Raw genomic sequence first — 22,749 nt, forward strand, 5'->3', positions numbered from 1 at the left:
AAGATTCACCTGGCAAACTAACTAGATAAAAGCTAGAGACCAAACTGAATATTAGGTAGCCATTACTGTTGAAAATCTTTACAAAAGAAAAAGTTAGCTTTTTTTAAAAAAATATATTATTTTTTAATTGTTTTCTCCCCTCTACACCCCAAAAAGTGAAACGTTCACCATCACTGCAAAGTAAAAGTCAGACCCAGGTCTCAGGTCTGACAGAGACCTGGAAGTTCACAGAAGGAGCTGCTTCTGCTACCTAAGAGTTTGCTAGCTTTTTCGTAAGTAACTGGCCATGTTATCACATCAATCAGTAAGCAGATGCTTACATGCAGAATCTACTACATCCTTAAAGTCACTGAATGAGCGTATCTCAAGTCCCCACAGCGAAACAGACGTCAAATCCCATAAACACACCTCTGGGGGCACTGAGGACATCCCTGTCTTCATCTTTGTGATGCTTGATGAAAACTTGTTGGAAAATGGGTATTAAAAGAATAATTCCATATTTGTACTAAACCCAAACTACTTTAGAGAACGAGCACCTCTTTCCCTTCAGCAGCCAGGGGCAGTGCCAGCTCTGCCGGCAGGATGGCTGGGCACTGCCACCTTCCACCCCAAGGCAGCCACCTTTCTCACTGCTCGGCCTCTCCTGGCAGCCACCCTGCTCGTATTTATGCATATCCAAAAGAAAACATTAAGTACCACAGATTACCACATCTTCTGGGCACCACATGTCTCTCCATTTTCTGCCTCAAGAGAATAAAACACCTCATTTTAGGGAACTGCAGGGTGTTAGCACTCTGAATGCTAATGGGATGACAAAGACTGCAAATGCCAAACAGTCATGATCTTAGCTATAAAACCTGCCTTACCGTATCAGGCGCTAGAGCCAAAATAATTCTGTTCGCTAAGAGTAAGAGAGAAGATAACATTATTTGTTTTACAAGGCTCCCACTTTGTTGTTCTGTCTAGAAATGGAAAGGTGCAAGTGGAAAGAAAAAGGTGTTTAGAACTGCTATTAAATTCATGGCTATTAAAAAGCTTTCATTGATTCTTGTGGTTTTCCAGCTGTAATCACAGCTAATTAGCAATAAGCTGTTTAAACTATTAAATATAATTACCTTGTTCTGGGGTTATGTTTTCTTACAAAGCAATAAAAATAATGTAATCTATGTTTACCAAAGTAGCCCAGTTACATCTTTTACAATCCTGATCTGGCAGATAAGAGTTCTAATTTTATTCTAATATTTTTTCAGCTCCAAATGGCATAAAGAGCATTTGATTTTAAACTCTCTAAACTTCAAAGCATCAAACAGAAAATCTACTACACTAAATGAAGTAAACATTAAACACATCCACTCTTATCATACGCATCTATAGCCATGCTTTCCTACCCAATGATAACTGGTTTCTTCTGATCCTAAAGGAAGACCAATGTAAATACTGATGAAATGAGCCTTAATATAAGTTTACTTACTTAAATAACCAAAAATAGAAAACCAGTAACAATCCGCTCACACTGGCCAGCTGGGGCACTCAGCTTGGGTTTGCACCCTGGTTGTGCTTTTATTAGAATGTCAGATCAATGCAAAGCAGCAGCTCCTGTTAGAATTTTGTTAAAATTTTTGCTATTTAAAACCTCTGGTATTTATTAAAACCAGAAATGATACAAGAAATATAACACACTCTGAAAACTTCATCTCAGAAACAGCTAGGCCAAGTCCTTTGGGTAATAAGGAAATGGAGAAGAATCTCTGTTTCAACTGATCTCAGACAAGTTTACTCAAAGCCAACATCTATCAGACAAGACAGATGTTTTAGACTTCACAAGATTTCTGCCTATTGGTTTGGTCACATGAGAGCGCCATATAGGGCAATCATACTACCTTAGTGAGAAAATCAGAAACTCTTTGAAACTGGATCTGCTCTCAGATTCTGTAGTTGTTATTCCTCTAGGCTTTGGAAATTAAATATGTATATAATACACACACACACACTTATTTCCATACATGCATGGAAATAATCAACAAAGTTTAAGCCATATTCAGGAGTGGTGATACACCTATCCATGCCTTTGGCTGGAAACGTAGGGTAAGTTATATCACATAATGGAATTTTCCTACATTTCTGCCTGAAAAGTGCAGACTGATCCTTAAGAAGAGCTACAAGACTTTAATGCAAAACCAATTATTTTTTCGTAAGTAAATTAAGTGTTCCCGTGTTTTCAGAATAAATGCAATTTTGCATTACTGCACTCCTCAATTTGCTCGTGAGCAAGACAGCAACAAAACACATAACTCGATATTCATATTCCTAGTCCTAAACTTGAGAAAAAATAGAGTTCAAGTGAGCATGTTTCTACAGCAGCCTCTGCCACTATATTCCTTGGCATATATATTCCCTGTCACTATGCTTCCTGGTGTAACGGAGTCCTCAGCACCAACCTGGTGTTTTCCAGACTAAGAAAAAAAACCCACAGAGCTGCTCAAAAACTGTTCAGGACCATCTTGGTCATTGTATTTTTCATAATTGATTTTTACTTCAGAGCTAGTGCTGATGAGGAACAGCTGGGCAGCCTAGCCTGAACGTGACTGTTCCCACTGAGGAGAAATACAAAATTAACAGACTCCTCATAGTGTAACTATTTCCCTCTCCCCTAATATTTATGATCTGCCCATCATTGCCTGTGCTTGATGATACACAACAGTGGTATCTACTATGAGAGACTTTTTCCTGGTCCTTAGAAAGATTCTCAAGCAAACTGCTGGGTAGTTACTAGCATTGAAGAGCTTTTTGCCAACAATCTAGCTGCCAAGCATATGGGTTTTACGGTGCATAATAGCAGTCAGTGGACTATCAGACAGAAATTTCAGCCCATGTAAGTTAGCATGGTCCAAACAGCACACCAGAGAGATGAGAGGTGTTTCTGTGTGGAAGGTAGCAGTCTGAACTGTGAATCCAAAGTAAGAGCCTGGAATTTATGCACCAGAGATACCCACACATCTCTTCCACTCCTGCTTTAGAGATTGAAAGGCTTAACAGGACTCTAAGGTGTTACAAGCTTATGACATTGACACAAGCACAAGCTCCATGCTCCAGCTGTACCAGCACCTCCATGGTGACACCACCTCTCTCTCTAGCTCTGCCTTGTTAAGCTTTCTGCTGTCACATCTGTGCTCCCAAACTTCTGCCATGGCTGCCTCCATCCACAGCACTGCAGTGGAAGGTCCTCATCCCTACTCTTTACAGCAATATCTCTCACAAAAATGTCATTTCTGCTAGAGTGCCCCCACTGCGGTTCTAGTAAAACCATATATTGGCTGAAACCTAAGTCATGCTCCCCTTTCCCCAGCCACCCTGCTGTGTTGTCTTAGCTCATGTACTCTTCAAGGCGCATCCTTTCTCAAATGTCTAGACAGTTCACAGCACCTTCTGAACACTCCACAAATCAACAGAAAGGTACTGGATCACTTCAAACCACCAAACAAAATGTTTCCAATTAACAGCAAAAGAACTACCTAGAAATTTTCCCTTTCTTTTTGTACTGTCACTTGCAGAATCCATATTATTAAATGTTTATGTGAAGCATTGTCCAGAAACACCATCAGAAACCAGCCCTACATATGCTTGGTGCTGTACAGCTAGATATGAACATGAAAAAATTACGAACTTATTGAACTCTGTCGTAAAACTCATTATTTTTATGAAACTCCCATATAAGCTTTTTTTTAAAAAAATTAGGTATCTTAAAAGAGATATTTTCCGTCCATTCTTATAGGTTCAAAGAAGCTTATAATACATATACATTTTGTACTTCTCAGCAGCATACCAACTTAGCCAAAGTCTTCTACACCTCAGACAACTCTATGACAAGTTTGGTCAAACAAGAATAAATAAATGGACTTAAAGCACTTTTAGGTCACCTAGTCCATTTAACAAGCAGCTGCTATTGCTCTGCCTGTGTTATTTTTAAAATACATTAAGGGACAGCACACTGACCAAGCAGACAGCAGCACAACAGTAGTACAGGGAAAAAAAAGTCAATGTGGTCCAATGCATCCCCCGCTCCTGGCGAAAGGTTCATTTGATCACTGAGCTGTTGCATAGCCAGCATATTCATTATGCAAAAAATAGTTAGGCCAGACCTTCTGGACACGTGTGTCAGCTCTGGTCCTCTTGGCAAGGTTCAGCTTGAGCAGCTCTTTGTCAGAGCCAGCATCTCTTCCAGCCTCATGCCTGCCCTTTGCGGCGTCCTTTGGCACACACTCCTCCAAACATGACTAACTCATGAGGAATACGACAACTTTGGTCACAGGTGAAAAATAAAGATTAAAGCTATTCTAAAAATCTTACAGCAAAACCTAAAAATCCATTTTTAAAAATCATACCAACAATAGCATACAACCGTGACTAGGACATGTACCACAGAGAAACTTTTTGTGTCCTTTTTGCTAGAATGCATTTTTCAATATAGGTTATAAAACCTGTAAAAAAGTAAAATAAAGACTTTAAAAAGATACCACATTTCATAGGTGCCATGTCTATCAAACTTACACTGGCATCACCTAGCCAGCTATATTTGCACGTATTCATGCTGGCCACCACCGTCTGCCCAGTCCGCAAAGAGTTCCTTTAGGGTCTCTAGCAGCAGCAAGGTTAAGGCGGCTGCAGAGGCTCCTCCGTCCCCAGAGATCACAGTTTCATGGAAGGCTGAGTATCACCACAGAAACCAACTACAAAAACAGTCCACGGGCTCCTGTCCTGTTACTCTGGTAAAGCAATTTGTACTACGTGAAAGGCAAGGGCACAAATGCTGAAAACTGATCAAAGTAAACGCTGCTGTTAAAGTACCATTTTGTTTTGCTGACTTCAAGGCATCGAATCGCAGACGCTGTTTTGTTCTAAAAAGATGAAAGTCAAGTGCCAAGGATTTGTAAGGTTGAATTAACTATTCCAGTGTGAAGGCCTTTAGATAAGTTCACAGCACATTTTCCAAAACAGCCATTACGAATTTGTGTTAATGAACCGCGACAAAATATGCTGTGTTGCATTGAATTACACTGCCCAGGCCAGGACAGCTGTTCTCTAAAAGAAAAATGGATTTTAACTCTCAGATCATATAAACACTTTCTGACTTGGAAGTGCTGCACTAAAGATAGATTTATGACATCTTAACTCATTACTCAGCCGCAAAGATTAAGGTAGTTATACAAAGCGGGCAAAATTTAGAACAGAAACCTGAAAATGTATACCTATGACTTCCCTCTGTAAGTGTTCTCACTCTTTTTGTTAATGTAGTATTTATAGTACATAAATTATTCTGGTATCGCAAGGGTCAAAGCAAGTAATATGAAGGAACTTACCTTTACAGTTCATTAGCATATATTTTCCAATGTAGTGTAGTTTAGGATTTCTATTGAAATTCACTTGAAAAATATAATGTCAATACATTAATACTGTAAATACATTAATACTGTAGAAGAATTCAGTCAAGGATTAATCCATGACTCCACCTCAAGTGGTGGGATCTAGTACTGCGCCACTTTCGAAAAGTGTCAGTTGCTTTGGGAAGGGTCCCTAGGCCAAATTCTTTCTTTTTAAGATGAAAGTAAAGAAAAAGTGTATTCTTTAGGCAGGGACTGTGAATTCTAAATGGAAAACTTTTTTTCCCCCCCCCTCATATTTTTGCTATGATCATTGAATATTGTGTTACAAATTTGACACCAAGCCAGCTATTGCAGATTGCAATGTCCAGCTTTCAAGAGCCAACAGTTTCCAAGACAGAGTTTACTGATTTTTCCAAGAAACACAAAATACATTCACATGACGTTACTGCTTGAAGGTAATTTTGCTCAAAGGGTTACAGATTTGCACTCTTAAAATCAAATGACTGTATAAGCAAGTTCCTATAAGCACGTGAGACCCCACCGCTTTCCTTATGGGAAGGTTTTCCAATGCAGACTCTAATTCGTACAAGGCGAGCACCTATTTATTTAGAAATTCACTCCAGCAATGAGACAGAAGATCTTCAGAACAGTATCAGAGAAATAAACAGCTCCAGGAAAACTGCAATGCCATTAAAAACAAGCACTCATACCCACACACAGTCACTTTTTCTCCTGCAGAACTCAAAGCTGTGGCACCCTCACTGGCCTTGCCAGGGATGCACCATGCTTTCCTCTCTCTGCCAGGCCAGTGCTAAAAGATGCTGCTGGGGCAGGGAGGGACCTGCCCCCTGGGGAGAGAGCAGGGGGCTGCGATGTATAAGGCACGTGTGGGAAGGGAAAGCCCTTTTCTTTTTGCATTACTGCCAGGATGAGGCACAACTCTGACCCCTGGGAACGGGTCTGCGTCCCTAGTAGCATTTACCAGGTGTGTGGAGGACTGAAGTTTACTTCCAAAGCTCAGGTAAAAGCCTAAACTAATTCTAAAACCAATCCTTTGCTTATTTTCTTGTAAATATATGGTTGCAAACAGACTGGCATTGCCTGGACCTTCTCACCCACACTCTACAGAGAAATCAGATTGACTGAACAGTAGTTACAGTAGTTGCGAAAATCATGGGAAAGATTCAGCCCGGCATAATTCCACTGAAGCTACTGGCATTAAGTCAGAGACTGATCTGGTCCCACACCTTACTTTATAAAAAAAAAAGAATACTTTTGCACATCCTGCTGACCCTTATGATCTACCACCCAGACTGGAAAACTGGGCTCCATCAAAATGAAGGCAAGGGAACAGAAAGGTTGACAAGGACTATCCGACTATGACCTACAGCCCCCGCTGTGGGCTCTTCATTAAGAAGTACAGTCAGAAACCTTTGACCGAAAGGTGTTTGATATCTCCCCCCCCCTTTTTTTTTTCTTCTATTTGTCCTTCAACAGGGGCTAAAGGTCAGGGTGCACTGTGCTAGACACAGGCAGTTCCCTCCCCAAAGAGCTTACAAATCAAGACATTCAAGTCCTGCACCACATGTGCATGCCAACATCCACTAACAAACTATTCTGAAGTATGTGCAGTGATCCCAGTAGGCCACTTTAACATGACGATGCATTCTTAATGATTCAGAGGAGAAATGGCAACCCCAATGCATATGTTCAAAGGGAGAACTAAGCAAAGCTCCCTTCACCCTCAGCGAGGATGGAGCATCATTACCCCTGCATTTGGCACCTATTATGCTCAGAGCAATGTATGCAAATGGACATACCATCTTTAATGAAGACCCAAGGTCAACCCTCAGAACCAGATTGAAAACCGACCAGCCCATCCACTGACACGGTAGTTGTGTCTGACAGTCTGATGAAGGACAGTCCATTAGAACAGAACCCTAAGAGCTTGCAGCATATTCAAGTATTATCTCTGGTTCTCCCTCCAGTCCAAGTTCTGGTACCTTTCCAGCCCTAAATATCAAATGACAGCTGAGAATCTGTGCAACAGGATGGAATTACAGCACGTTTAGACCTCCTCATATGGATTCATAGTTCAACTCCTCCAAACAACAAAGCAAATCACAAGTGAAATTTAGTACTGCAACATTTATCAAATACATAACATGCAAGACAAGTACAGTATAGTACAGTGGCATGCTGTATATGGCCCTAAATATACTGCTCAGTACCCGGCAGCACTGTTGTTTGTATCTGGTTCATAACTGATGGTTTACAGCACCAGTGATACTTTCTTCTCAAAAGTGCAAGAGTGTTCGCATGCCATATAATGAATCCTAAGGGGAAAGTCCTCTTTTCACACATTTTGTGGGAAAATTTCTTGTTGGCTTTAGATCTGCTGAAGGGCACAGGATCCATTCCTGTAAGCCACAAGTACAGCATCTCCCCTGTTATTAAGTGGCCTATTTATAAAACAGTGTCACATCAGACTAAGATTTACTTTAATGATTAAGGTAGAAGACTTGTGAAAAAGAAACATTTTCTCAGATGTTCTATTCTGCACTTATATGTACATATACTGCAGATCTAAGCTTTTCTTTGGTGAATCAGCTGGGCTACAAAGTAAGTTTTATTTTATACTCCTCTTCCTTTCTCCCATCCCTAAACTATTACCAGACAGTTGTGTCACATGGTGCCCAATGCCCTGAAAAAACAAAAGTGGGAGGGAGTTTTAACTACTATGTTGGAGGATATATGAGTACCTACTAAAAAGCAGCTCCTGTCCCAAAGAAAATGCTTCTTAAACTGACAGATAAAACACAGATGACAAACTTCTGCCAGGACTATTTTCCTTAAATGCATTTGGGGCACTCTGAGCAAGTCTACACAGGCTTTTCCAGGGAAACACAAGTTTCTGTTGCCTGTATTCTCAGCAAGTTCGATAGGCGCTAGCCACCCAACCAGAAATTATATAGCTGCATTAGTGTACCACTACAGGATTGATACACCTTGCCTCTCAACAGGCCTTGTTAGTTATGGCTCAGCATGATACTAATCATGGGTTCAGAGACTCAGCGTTAGCACTATCTCATCTCTATCAGGCTCTGAGGGTAGATGTGGCAAGTGCGTGGTTCAGCTCAGCTGCAAAACACCATGCAGATTCAACACAGCACACTGTTTCCTAAGAACAGCACAGCAAAACTGGAATCTGAACAGAGAATTTCCAAACCTCAAGGTAAATCCTGAACAGATGAACACTCTGCTTCCCGCTCTCAAAAGCTGCAGGTGGGGAAAGGGAAGAGGCTGAGACAGGTTTCACAAAGCTAGAAAAGATTATAAACAAACATGAAATAGATGATGAGAAGACCTCAGGACAAAGGGTTATGCCATTTGAAAGTTCCCCCGTACAAAACAATTTGCTCCTCAGAGGTTTTGCAGCCAGACCACACATAGATCCAGATGACTGGAAAAAAGAAACATCATTCTACAGGTGTCTGTTAGAGAGGCACAGTCACATAGGGAAGTGTAAAATGTGGAGTTCACATTTTTATTGGACATGTAAAACTAAATTCTTGCTTTCCAAGCCAGGGTAAAGAACAGCGTGTGTGCATGAGTCATAAAAAACTGAAAACCTAAGCAGCAGCACCAGATTTAGGAAACAGTTTTGTTTACTTTCTTGTCAGTAACTCACCAGCCTGAGTAGGAGTTGGTGCAAGTGTGCATCTGTAACACATATGCTCACAAATGGTATTAGAAATTAAATGCAAAGGAAACTGCTTTCAGAGGACTTAAAGTAACTAAAACGAATACATTGCTTCTCTACTCGCCTGGGGCAGCTCCTCATTCTTCACAATTTTTTTCTATTTTCAGATGTAAAAAAAAATAATTCAGAACTTCTATTTTCTGTACAAATAAAAAAGTATGTTGGGAATAGTTCAACAAATAAATTTATGATACTGACTACAGGGAAGAAAACAAAAAAACACCAAAACCCTAAGGAACCAAATTTTCTATTTAGTCAGGCCTATCCATACAAATAAGATTACTCACATCTGTATATACTTGCAGAATCAAAGCCATGAAAACTGACAAAATCCTCCAGAAGACATTACTGTGGCTGTCATGCAAGTATTTTCTTGCACAATGATGCCATTTCATGCACTTCTTTATTCGCACTTGCTTGAAAACAGATTTACGGAAGAAAGTACTGGCTTGCTTTCCAGCTAACAGTGTAAGCACAGACTGCTGCTCCTTGCTTGCAGTATTTTTCCATGTAGCTTTGGGTACGTTTTCAGTGTCTGATTTACCTTGTTGCAAGTATCACTTGAAACCCAATTAGTGGAGGAAAGAAGGCATGTTCCAATGATCTATTCTGGAGAGATACTCCCAGAGCAGGTGCCACTGTGCTTGTCTGCAAAACTAATGTCATACAGAGTCACATTCCTCAACAGGCCTCAAAACTTATTCTCACACGCACTAGTAGATCATATCCGTGCAGAAGAAATGAAGACTCTGCTTCCTTGGGTGATGACAGAAGAGTGAGCCAAACTTCAACCCGTCTTCAGGGTTAGAGAATGCTGGTTATCTCTGGAAAGGTGACAGATTTTAATATTTCTCCCTCACTAATGAGATTTGGCTCGTCACCAATTACGTCTCATCTAGAAACACTAACTACTGCTACCACCACGTTCATCACATGTGGCATGAGCTCCGATCATAACAAAAATATTTCTGTATTGTAAGTTGCCATGACAATTGTTAGAGAGACACTATCACCTAAAGATTGCCTATAATTCCTTCAAACTTTTTTGAGTAATTTAAGTTTCAGATATTTGTACCTCACGGTGGTGCTATTTTCGCATCTTCTTCAAATAACAAGTCTTACTACTGTGGAAGCACTCTGTTTATGTTTCACAGAGAAAATAAGAGACTCTTCTAGCAAAACACAAACTTGAGTATAAGTGTTATCAAACATATGATCTACATTTAAAAAAACCACACACAGTTAAAACATTTGTTCCTCTTCTCCTATCTTGCCACTGCAAGGTTTTACTTTTTCAGCAGATACAGGAGCATGGCTGTCAGGCACAGCGAGTGCCGCACAAGCTATGTTGGAAATTTTCCCTGATGCTGAGAGGTCGGAGGAGAATGACTTCACTAATTCCAGCTTTTGGTTCAAACAGACACTCCAGAGAACAACATAAACACAACCACTCATGACAAGCGTTGCTCCAATATCACAGACACACACGTGTACCAGCCCAAAGCTACACTGGAACCTGTCCATCAAGTTTGTGATACAAGCAGACTCCTGGAAATGTCATCACTTCCTTAATTATCTTTTCTTGGGGAAAGTAACAATAAAAAAAGGAGTAATTAATAAATACTCCACAACACGTCAGACAGAAGCTCTGAGGAGGGAACTGGAGACTGAGAACGTGAATCACAGTTTATATCAAAATCAAAACACATGTATCTGCCTGAAAGAACGTGTAAGCGCATGTGCACAGTGTGCTTACACACATGTGAGCGACAGGGAGGGATGAAGAAGGGTCCACCTAGTAGAGACAATAGCTGCAACCACCCCATTTCCCCACAATCCTGCACCAGCATATCAGTACCTGCAGGTATTTGCAGCAGAGGAAAACAAGAGTCCGATTTTTAGCTTCCAAGAGGTCATTTTATATAGCAGTCAGCAAAACTGAAAAATTTGAGCGATCAGGATCATTCTGACATTTTTTCCTTTTGAACCCTTTAGCCTTCTGTGGTGGACCTTGGCATGGCTTCAGATACTGTTCCATGCAGCGCTCAAACCGAGAGCAGGTCTCACTTTCTGCACACAAATAGTCCTGTTTCTACAAACAGAAAATACCGAGGGTTTGCACAGCACTTTCCAAGTCACGACAAGTCACTGCTGCCTCTTTAAGGGCTGCCAGGCACCAAGCCACGCTCCTGCAGGACAGCAGGCTCTGCACAGGCTGGCTCCTCTGGCTGACACAGGACTTCCTCTGGCAGTTCTGGTGGGCAGAACTTGGAACCACTGCCAAAGCCAATGACCAACAAATCCTGAGCTGGCTAAAAACAACCCACAAAGACTGCAGTCCAGTGCAAACAAGATGAAAAAGTCACATTAAAAAAGGCTGGGTTTTACGTAAGCTTATGTTAGCACAGATGCTTCAAAGTGCTAATGAAGAAAGGAGGGGGAAGAGGGCTGTGAGGGCTCTTTTAGAAATGGAGGCTGAGGTGGCTGTTGGTTTGTTTGTTTTTTAAAGACATGGCAAGGAGGTGTTCATCAATGGAGGCAATTAAGACGGTGTCATTTTAGTGTATTAGCTGCACATGAGTTGCAGCTTTCAGCAGACATGGTGGCATCTGAGAAAGACACTGAACAATTGCAATTTCTGCAGAGCATGCCGCCAGTATCTTCGAGGCTTTATAAGGTCTATCACGTGCTTCACTTCCAATTCAGTCCAGTACTCCAGAAGCCCAGAAAAGGCTCTTGGGCAAGGCTGTGGGGAAAGGGACTAACAACAGCCTGTGAAACACCCTGGTGAGGCAGCTGAGATACCACACAGGCTGTGGGCAAGCTTTGGGAAATACCCAGGATCAAGAGATGCATGTGATGAGGCACTACTGCTTTCCAAGCAACAAATACAGGGTGTTCCTGGAGTACGTCTGCCACAGCGTCGCCCACAACTTGACTCCGAGACCTCACTGGCACAGAGTGCCGGTGGAAGCAGTAATTCATCTGGGCTTTCCATTCTTGGTCGTCTGATGTGGGCCCCTTCCCTCACTCTTACAAGTGGTACGCAAAACACCTTGAAAGACGACTGTGATAAAAAGCAGCAGTCAACCTCAAGCTTGACAGAGAGGTTTGCAGGTGGCCAATTAATTTTCCATCGCCACTCTGCAGATCCCAGCTGGACCGATAACACTGCCTCTGCATAACTTTGTGAGCCACAGATCATCAAGGAACAAGCAGTAACAGGGTAAAAGCAATCAAATTGATCTTGATGGGCTCAGAGTAACAGGAGCCTGTATGTATGGCACGTATGAGGTTAAAGCCAACCAAGCATCACAGAAAATTTGAATATTATACACCCAACCAGCCCCAGAGACGGTATCTTAAAATGTCCACAGTGGGCCCACAAAAACATGCAGTACAAAAGTAAATGCAGCTTCTTGGTAATGTAGGACCAAGAAAGATCGACAGCCCCACTGAAACCCTGACAGCTGCGGAAGCTGGTGTGAGCAAAGCCTAGCGCACGTGGCACAGCCAAACCGCAAAGCCAAGCACAGGAAGCATGGGGCAAGAACTTCCCAAATGGCAAAAATCACTTCCCAGACTACTCTGGAGATTGTCAACACCCAATACTGAACTGGCTGGCTACATGACTGTGGGTGTCAGACTCCAACTGACAATCCTTCCTGAAAAACACTCTCTTCCTAGATGACTCATGAAGCTGGATTAGATCAGCCCAGACTTTCACCAAACCTCTCCCACACTGCAGCCTTCTTCTGAGGGTTTACCTTCTCACATTTGGAAAAAAATTCTTTGCCTCTTTGCCACAAAATTACCAGTCCTCTTGTCTGAAGTCTCACCTCAGACTTCTCCAGCACCCAAAAGACAAAGCACCTTCACTACTTCCATCTCCTCTCCTTCATCCCCAGACAGACTGGGCAGCAGCACAGCCACCTGCACCACTCCCCTCCCAAGCCACATCACTCCAGGCAGTTCATTCCACTCCTGCTTCAAAAACCCTGCACATGTTTGCATTGTCACTTGTAAGTCTGCTGCTGTAGTTGGGTAACTATCACCGCTGCCAAGCAAAGGTGTCAGAAAATCGAGAGGCAAGAACAGTTAAATACCCTTGCAGGGTTCAGATCTGGTCTGTACCTTGGCAGAGGCACAGTGCTTTATGTTTGAGAGCTTCTTCTGAAGCAGCAACTATTTTTCTTCAAAACAAAGGCCTTTGGCCCACCAGAAGCACCAAACGTACCCACATGCAGCGGCACAGGCTTCCCACCGTACCACAGCAAACGAGCAGAGGGCAGATGCAATGCAGCCTGGCAAACCAAGCAACATGTCCTGTATTTCCCAGGCTAACCCTACACCACACACTTTGGTCAGCTCACCAGAAACACCAAATTTGTACAGCTAAGTGATCTGGCAGTGCACAGATCCAATATCAATGCTAGTGAAGTCTGTGGTCTTACTCAAAAGTTTCATCTCACAGAACTAACAAACTATTCTTGAGCCTCTTATTTTAGTATCAGTTTAGGACTGCATAGGATAATGATCCAATTATTTTAGTTTGGATTATTCAGACCAAGCTGCAGGGTGCTTAAAAAATTCACGTCAAGCTCGCCTGTTTTGTCAGTTTTAGAGCAGCTTGGTCAAGCTGACACTGAGAGCTCAGCATTAAAACGCCCCAGTAAAAAGAGAAGCTGACCTTATTTCTACTATATGTGAGATCCTGAAGTCTCAGAAAACAGCCTAGGTGGGCATTTGATTGGTACTAAATGGAAATCTGTTTTAACAAATGCACTGTTAGAAGAAGAAATAAACAAAACTGAATCAAACGAACAACTAGGCAACAGCAATCTCAGTAACTCCAGCCGTCAAATAACCTTGAATTCCCTTCCTGCCTGCTGTCGGCACAAGACCTACAGGCTCCCTCCGACCATGGCTCTAGTGCAGCAGGTCAGCATGTTTAAACTATGACCAGAAAGTGGCCCCTTTATCACAGCTGAATCTCAAGGCTGTCCCCAGATCTCTGGATGCCTGAGCATGAAACAAAACATTTTTCCCTGACATAGCCTTGGGTAAGGCTGTTGTGGTGATAAACTTCTGAAAACAGTTAAAACAAACACACTGGGAAATACAGCAAATACGTAGGAAAATAGGCTTTCATTACCCTCATTGTCCAGACCTTCGGAGTCCTAAAACACAAAAACATTGTGACACAGAAGAATTATCCTGAATTCAGGATGCAATGCAAAGGTCAGGATATAAAAATACATGATCAGGTGACTGTTTCAGGGTCTTGTCCTGTCCCATTTTCACAACTTAGAGGATCTCTTCAGAAAGTGCAACATTGGACTTACAATAATTTTGCCCATCATTTTAGGACTTTTCAGTGGGTTGGCTCTGGAACCTGAGATACATCACTAGTAAGTACCTGGCTATTGTAATTATCTTGCTCCACAGGAAGTAACAGGCATTTTAATATGCTCTCAAAGGAAAACAATTTTTATTATGAAATTGTTGCCAAGTAACATTGATTAAACAGTGGGGAAAAACTGTTGAATTATTACAGCCTCAGTGGCATTACTAAAAATTATAAAAATAAAGATGAGTCCTTGATTTTCCTGCTTTCATTTCACGTAACACATGTTCAACATCTGTATCAGGCCTAACATCTTAAAGCTATTGAAGATGAGGATGTCAATGAAAACAATAGTGAATCCATTGCCAGAAACTCTGATTTCATTTATTCATATGTATTCAATCCTAAGTATTCACATGAGATTAATTTTCTATGCCCCTGCTCCCCCTTTAGCTGTTTCAATTGTGGCTGCATGCCTAAAGCAGCTCAGGGAAATTCAGCTGACAGGTATAATAAAAGAATCCTCCATTAATTTAGGACTTGATAATATATCCAATCTAAGGAGTGACTTTCATCTTAAAATAATTTTTACATTTTCTGTACACATTTTTGCAGTGCAAATCTCTGGAGTTTCCAAAAGTCTCCACAAACAACAATTCTTTCTCATAATAGAACATGCAGCTCCACAAGAAAACAACTATCTCCTTTCTAAAAACTGGGAAACTGAAGCAGTGAAGATACCCAAAGCTGAAGAAAAATTTAGTCTAAGAGTTCAGCAGTCCCTGGCTTTCAGCTGAGACCCAGATCAGTACAGAAATGCACACATGCACTCACTTCCCCAGGAATATTTGATCAAATAAAACAAACAAAAAAGGCTTGCCTTTTTCATGCCAAGTTCAATATAAACACTTGTGGCTATTACATGCACCCGTATTCTATTTCCTATGATAAAGCATGGCCAATACGAATTGCGATAAAAGACACTTTAAGAAATACTTGAAAAAGATTGGAACTTATTGGGGCTCTTACTTGAAGAAAGTGTCTTCACAGTCTCCACAAATGAGCGTCACCCCATCAGGGATTAACAAAGTAAAATACAAACCAGTTCCTTGAAGATCACAGATCACAACATTTCATGATACGACCTGGTATTTACCAGATTTCAGCCTTAACATGAAAGTGCTAAATTACTGATTTAGTTTTGCAGAATTCGTTCAGAATACTAACCCCATGTATTTCTACCGGTCCGCTTCCCACCCTCCCCCGGTTTATAGGGAAGAAAAAGCACCCAAACCTTACAAATCTTTACAGAAAAGCCTGCATATATTACAGGGGGAACACATGCCCCTGCAATGCCCTCCCCCTGCATCAGTCACCCCCCTGTTCAAATTTGTGAACACTTGTTGTCTGTATATTCTACACAAGTGTCAAAATAAGTTAAATTAATGCATACATGTATGTTGCATATTTATGAAAACAGGATAACTGCACAAGTATGTTTAATGCATGAGCTCTCCAAGGAATTTGCTAGGGGAAGTTTACACTCCTTCCAGCAAGTAAGGAATGTGTAATTTAGCAGCATCTAGCACAGGGCAGGTCAAAAACAAAACAAAACCCAACCTCCTCCCCCCAAAGCAAGCCTTCACTTAAAGATTTTCAGATCTTGCATTCCGCATTATCAGAACTTCAGCCAACGTCTAAATGAACACATGATTTATTTTAAACATGCTTTCAATGCTGCTGAATCTAACATACTGTCAAACAAAAATACTGTTTTTATTCTGGAGTATACTGGAAATGCTGTTTGACAAACAGATCTCTCTACCTTTGCTATCAGCATTTGCAGGCAACAGGAAATACCTCAGCTGGTAAATCAAACTAATGTAACTTGAGGTGATGGGTACATTCTACTTTAAGACAAAAGGCCACTTGGAGTTGGTTTTACAATAATGGAAAAGATAACATTTTCTCTGCTTTGTTTTCAGAATCTGATCCTATAAGTAAAATCTGATCTTTGCGAGTTGTTTACTCTCTTTTGCTCGGCATTGTCGCCAGCAAGCCTTGCTCCAGCTTCCTGTGCATTTTTAGAGCAGCCATTTCCAAGGGCTGTGACTGGAAACTGGTTGGGAGTTTGGAGAAGGACGCTAAGGGCTACAAATTGTGAAATACATTCTGTGCCCTACACTTCGGTATACCACAGAAGCACACAGAAAAGACAGCTTGGGGCAAACTGCTTTCTTACCATAAGCACATTAGAGGAGGCACACACAGCCTCTTTCTGCCAGACAGCAACTATCTTTGTTCAAGCTGAATTTTTAAATCTTCTATCGTTCTGTCAAGATGATTAGACAGCAGTGGCACAGCCTGCAACCTTGTGCATGTGTGACTTGCTCATGTTGTGTGCACACACAACTGCAGAAACTGCACTGTTACACAAGTAGTGCTAGGAGCGTCGAACCAGAGGAAAATTTGGTTTTATGCAAATGTGCGCTTTGCAGTTGATTCATTCTGGTCTCTCGGGAAATACAAGCTCCAGCTGTAGCCTGCTTCATCCCATCCCCAGGCAACCTTTAGAAACTAAGAAGTTACAAGTTCCCACTGTACCATATCCCCACAGCAAGGACACTCTTTTGCCCATTTTCAACAAAATTCATGATTACCTTATGAGACCTACCCCTCATATCAAACACGTATATCACTTGTCAACGGATTTAAAGGTTCCTGGATGATGAGAGAGGCACTGACAAATACACAGCAGAATCACATAAGGCTGTTTAGTTTTTCATAAGAAATTGTTATAAAAAAATAAAAAGACAACTAGAGATTCCAACTACAATTTGCTTTTCATGCCCAGAGAACTGATTGTACCTACACCTTTTTCAGGCATTCAGAGTGCACTCCTCAGGCTGATAACCCAGTGCCTGGCAAACTAAGAAAGGCTTTAAAAACAACAAAAAAAAACCCCAAACCAAAACAAATGTAAAAATCTCTGTTCCTCATTCCCAGCCACACACACACACAAAAAAAAAGTGTCATTTTTCTATTTGTTTTGTGACAGTTGAACTGAAGAAGCCCTGACATTTTTGATTAAGGGCAGCCAATGAGATTTTTACTGAAAAAATAGGAAATAACTTTTTCATCAGACACTAGACATTTCAGACAGCGTATATACTGAAAATGAACACAATAGCTGAAGTTTCATGGATGCATGCAACACACATTGAGCTGAACACACCACAAACCCAACAAGGCTGCTATTGAAGCCAGTGGAAAGACTTAGATTATGGCCAAAAGTATTTGCCCTTATTTAAATCACTATAAAAGACTCCATTAGAAGTTCTTCCAGCACAGATTTAGACCCTCTTTTTCTAAGCTTTTCCTTCTAGATCGTCATCTTTGTTCTCTCATTACAAATTCTGCTAATTGCGTACATGCACGGTGCTCTCACAGGACGCAGTACTAAGGATTTGTGTGTGTAATACTGTAAGAACATGAACTAAGAAGCTCATCTGTCATGGTCTGCAGTGTTTTCTTTTCACTTCGGCACACTGTTTTGATGTGTTTCGAGAGTAAACAACAGCACTGCACAACTTAACATCAAAAATTTTCTTCTTGTGCTGCTGCTTCCAGAGAAGCTAAAGTTCTTGCCAGTCGCTCCAAGTGCAATGTACATAAGTAAGTAACTGGACTGTACTTAAGTACTACCATAGTCAGCAACACTTGCTTTCTATACAGCAGTCCCCCCTCAGTGAAGCATTACAGAGGTAAAAGAATCTGAACTTAAATATTTGTTTATAGCGGTCATGGCAGGGATCCAAAGGTATTCATGTTAATTTACAACACATTTAGGTAAATGATCTGCTTTTGAAGACAGCCAATTTTGTAAAGGCCTCTTGTAGATCAAGATCTGTTTCTTATTTCCTTTGCCCACCCCGCTACCTTTTTCAAGTGTACTTTGTGGTTGTGAAAGGTGGAGAGAGCAGTTGGGTGTGGAAGCAGTTTACTCATAAGACACGCAAAGCATAGGTGGACAGTATCCACGCAAACTGCACGTGCTCCTTTGTAGTCTTTCTGGCCACAATTTAGAAATAACTTTCTTCAGGAAACTCCTGTAGAATAAATCCCATTTGCAGACACACTTGTAGCCAGGGACTGGGATGAAAAGTAACTGCCCCTTTACCTCTCTCTCGTGATGGCCAAGACCCTCTTCAGGATTTCTGAGATTGAGGACGTGCACCTCCTGCGGCAGGCCCGTCGTGCCGCGGCTCGCACAGCCAGACAAGACTGTGAAACTCTCCAGTAAGGCATGGACTGGGTGCGAATTGTTCACGGGCGATAAGACACACTCACTCCTTGGCACAGGACCTGTGGAGAAGACACAGATGCACATCATTTGGAGAAAAAAGCAATACACAGACTTCACCTGCCAAATAACGATCATCCTTTTGGTCACAAAACCCACGGGAACACACAGGCAGAGGCTTTATTTTATGTTCATGATCCACAAATGAAGACATTTATTTCTGCTGCCCTTTGAAGTTCTCATGAATATGCTAACTCATTGGTACATTTCTCTCTGAAAGTCTAAATTTGAAGTATGAATGCCAAAACTGAAGGTAGTTTTGTCTTTACCAGGAATGAAACCAAGGAAAAAAAGGAAAAAAAACCACACCCCCCAAAAAGGCTAAAAGAAAAAAAACAAAGCAGTGATAGTGGTAGGAGGAATTGGTTCATCTTAGACATGAATTATTTGTTTATGTCAAACATTGTTATCTCCAAACATTGAAAAATGCAATCATGTATATATAACAATGAAAAGTTAATCTCTAGTATAAAGGTAATTACATCAGGAAGGATTTGGGCGAGTTGGATTTGTTGCTTTTGAAGCAGTACTGATTTATAGTGAACATCCTTCAAATACATTGTACAAAACAGCAGGCATCTGTCACATGATAAAATGAAATGTTTGTTTACTGAGTCTACTTTGTGTCTGACAGCAATTATCTACACTGATAATAGATATCTAGTCCAAAACAGAGTGTACGCCCTTTCAAATAATCACCACAGCATGATGTAGTGCCATACTCTTATATAGTATGTGAGACACTGTGATGATATAGCAAGATAGCACAAAAGCTGAAACATACGGAGCAGTTTACATTTGAACTATATCTCAGGAAACTAAAGCAAGACAAATATTTATGAAAAGCAGCCCTGCTTTTCCAAAATGGCTCAATCCCACCCCGACAGTAACAGATACAGTATGTTTTTGATTCAGAAGGTCACAGGAGAACGTGATTGACTTAACCCCTAATTTACACCAAAGCCGCTCAGATAAGAATTAGACTCGCATGAATCAGTCAGTTCAGAAACTGCAAGGCATGAAAGAGAAATATACACTAGAAGCATGATTTTTCTTTTTTTTTCTCGACAGTGTACATCTGCAATTGAAGTAAAATGCTTCTTTCCAAAAAAGTTCAAAATGAAAGACAATCCTCAACTGATCAAATGGCAGAGCTGTCTGGTTTTGTGAAGTCGACATCCAGCTATTGTAGCATCAGAGACCATCTGATTTCAGTGTACACGTACGTTTAATTATATTAGCAATGGCATACACTTTGCTGGTTAAAAAGACAGTTCACTCAAGATCCAGTTAGCAGCTGGCCATTTAGAAGTCAGAGAGTCCATCTTAAAACAGACTTTATCTGGAAAAAGCAAAGCCCCTGAGCACAGGGTCATTTCCACCGCGCCCGTGGCCATACGTGCCTTGCTCTGCCAAGGGGCCGCTCCTGAAACCCACCGGTGCACAGCACGTATCCTACCAGCTCCCACAGAACAGGAACGATCGTTAAAAGCAATTCTCAAGGCGTAAGTTATGCATGCCTGTGCTTGGGATAGAGAGGATAAACAAACTTTCTGCTCTGTGTGAGGAGCTTGGTAGTAGCACTGCTCACCACCTTGGAGGATTCAAGGTTTATTTGGAGTTTTTTCATTCCTTTTTAAGAATATGCATACAAAATGGGACCAGTCCAAGCAATGATACTCAATTTAATAATAATAAAAAGAAAACTATGACAAAGTTACCATTTGTAATGGTTGAAGAAATACTTAGAATTTGTAACAATAACACAACCAGCAGAGAGGCCTCGTTCTCCTGGTGTGTAAGGACAGATCGGAGAACCTACTAACCAATTAGCCCAGCTACTGATGTGTAAGTCCTGCAGCAGACCACATTATACAACTGGCACAAAAAGCATTTCTAAATTCCACAAGCATTTCTTGAGCTGGGGAACAAAGAGAGCCAAGGAGCATTTGTTCATGGAATTGTTTCTTACAGACCAGAATGGAGCTGACATTGTTAAGATGCTTCTATCATAACACACACATGAAGAACCAGGTGCAAGACTCAGAACAAGTCAGAAATGGAGTTGCTAACAAAATCGTGCGCTTTCCTTAGCAAAGGTTCAGTAGAAAGAGCTAACACCTCCCTCTCAGCAGATGGATTCCCTTGTGAACACCTATTTCCATGCAGTCCATCTACCAGTCCTCCCCTCCAGCCTTAATCTGGTCTTTATTCTGTACAATTTGCTACATTAGAGAAGACACCTGGATTTCCCCCTCACTTCCTACAAGGACACATCCACATGAAGATGACAGCAACTGGTATGTTCAGGCTGTCTGTAACTGCCTTCCCTGCCAGCACCTGAAGTGTGCGTTGAGAAATCCCTTCTTTCAAGGCCCTTTGTTCTGCTCAACATGCAAAATGGAAATACTCCTGAAGGGAGCAGAAGTTCACGTCCTGGATCACTACGCACAGCTGAACTTACCTGCACAACGGAGGACAGACCGAGGCATGCTCCCCCTGCCTGTGCTCCATCCCAGCGGGACGTGGGAGATATCTCCTGCAGACACCCCAATTCCCTGGTAGCAAGCCAGTCTGCACTGCTGCACTAGTCTTAAGCAGGGCTTACTGGTGTAGGCCCACACTTACACCAGTACAGCTGCATGGCATCCCAGCATGTGCTGGCTCATGCCCCAGCAGCCTGGAGCACGCTGCTTCTGTCACCTCTGTTTTGAAGGAAGGGGTGCACTGAGTTGCTCTAGGCCACTCAGTATAGGAAACCAATGGGTTTGCGGAGTTACTCCATTTGGTAGAGCTGCTTTCAGACCAGCCTCACAAGCGACCAAGATACAGCCCATGAAATTTGAACCCAAGACCAGAGCTACCTACTGGAGGCGGCTCCGCTGCACTCAGACCAGATACGCTGTAAGGCTGCCCCCACAGAAGGAACGATGATGGGGTAAATACCAGAGGGCTTACTCTAGGTGTTGCATTTTTTGCTGAGTTTCACATAGGTGCCTGTGTAGCTATGTCTCAAGCCCATATGACCCTCCTTAGGAACTCTAGACTCTCACGAACATTATTTCTCTTAAATGTGCTGGCAGTAACAAACCGCAAACTTCATGCGCTGAAATTCGTGTACTTGCCCCATCACTAAATGGGGTGTAGTGCCATGCCCAGCATACCCCTGCATGCCTAGAGGTAGCGAAAGGAAAACTTCTAGATCACGAAGTCCACTGATGCTCAGCCTGTACATGGCACAAGACAGTTCTTTTTGCCACCTTCTCTACCTTTATGCTGTATTTTAGTCTATTCTTTCACTGCACACGCCCAAGCTATTCACCAAACAGTAACAACATTGCTTTCCAGCACTTCCTACGGCACCTACAGACCTGTCCCAGTTGAAGACAGGTAGGTGCAACCCCAAAGCACTGTCACTCCAGTGGGAGCAGCAAGAGCTCTCTCCTTTCCAAATTAGCTGCTCTTGCTCTTCTTGGCTCCCTCACAGACCCCTCCTGCTTATCTTCCTCCTTTCCTGCCGCCTTCCTCTGACTGGAAAGCTAGTTACTTCCCATAAGTAATTTAAATCCTACAAAATGCATATTTACTACTGTCAAAAAAACAAACAGAAAGCCCTTTCTGTGACACTACTAATCCAATTCTCTGCTTGTATTTGAAAGCCAACATGAAACCACAGCCTCATCCTGCCTGAGCTTTACCATCCTGCTGTCCCGCCCTGCACAAAGACCAGGACTGGGCTCTGCCAGCCTCCTGCTCCAGCCCCACAGCCCGTTCCTGCCAACCTCACCTGCACCAGCAACACCCACACCCTGCCAAAATTCACCACCATCACTGCTTAAGGGCCAGATCACCCAGCTAACACAAGATTGCCTCATCGGCTCCAGCTCCAAACAGA

The 22,749-nt window shown here is 41.9% G+C and overlaps 1 protein-coding gene across 2 annotated transcripts in view; it reads right to left on the reverse strand.

Moving 5' to 3' along the window:
• Positions 1-22,749, reverse strand: part of TGFBR3 (transforming growth factor beta receptor 3) — a 117,821-nt gene that overhangs the window by 49,745 nt on the left and 45,327 nt on the right. For both annotated transcript variants that reach the window (XM_080406515.1, XM_080406516.1), the window contains exon 3: positions 18,672-18,856. In XM_080406515.1, the coding sequence (XP_080262641.1) occupies positions 18,672-18,856 (185 nt within the window). The remainder of the gene's footprint in view (positions 1-18,671; positions 18,857-22,749) is intronic.

The sequence above is a fragment of the Falco punctatus genome, assembly GCF_963210335.1.
Source record: "Falco punctatus genome assembly, chromosome: 11".
Classification (NCBI taxonomy): Eukaryota; Metazoa; Chordata; class Aves; order Falconiformes; family Falconidae; genus Falco; species Falco punctatus.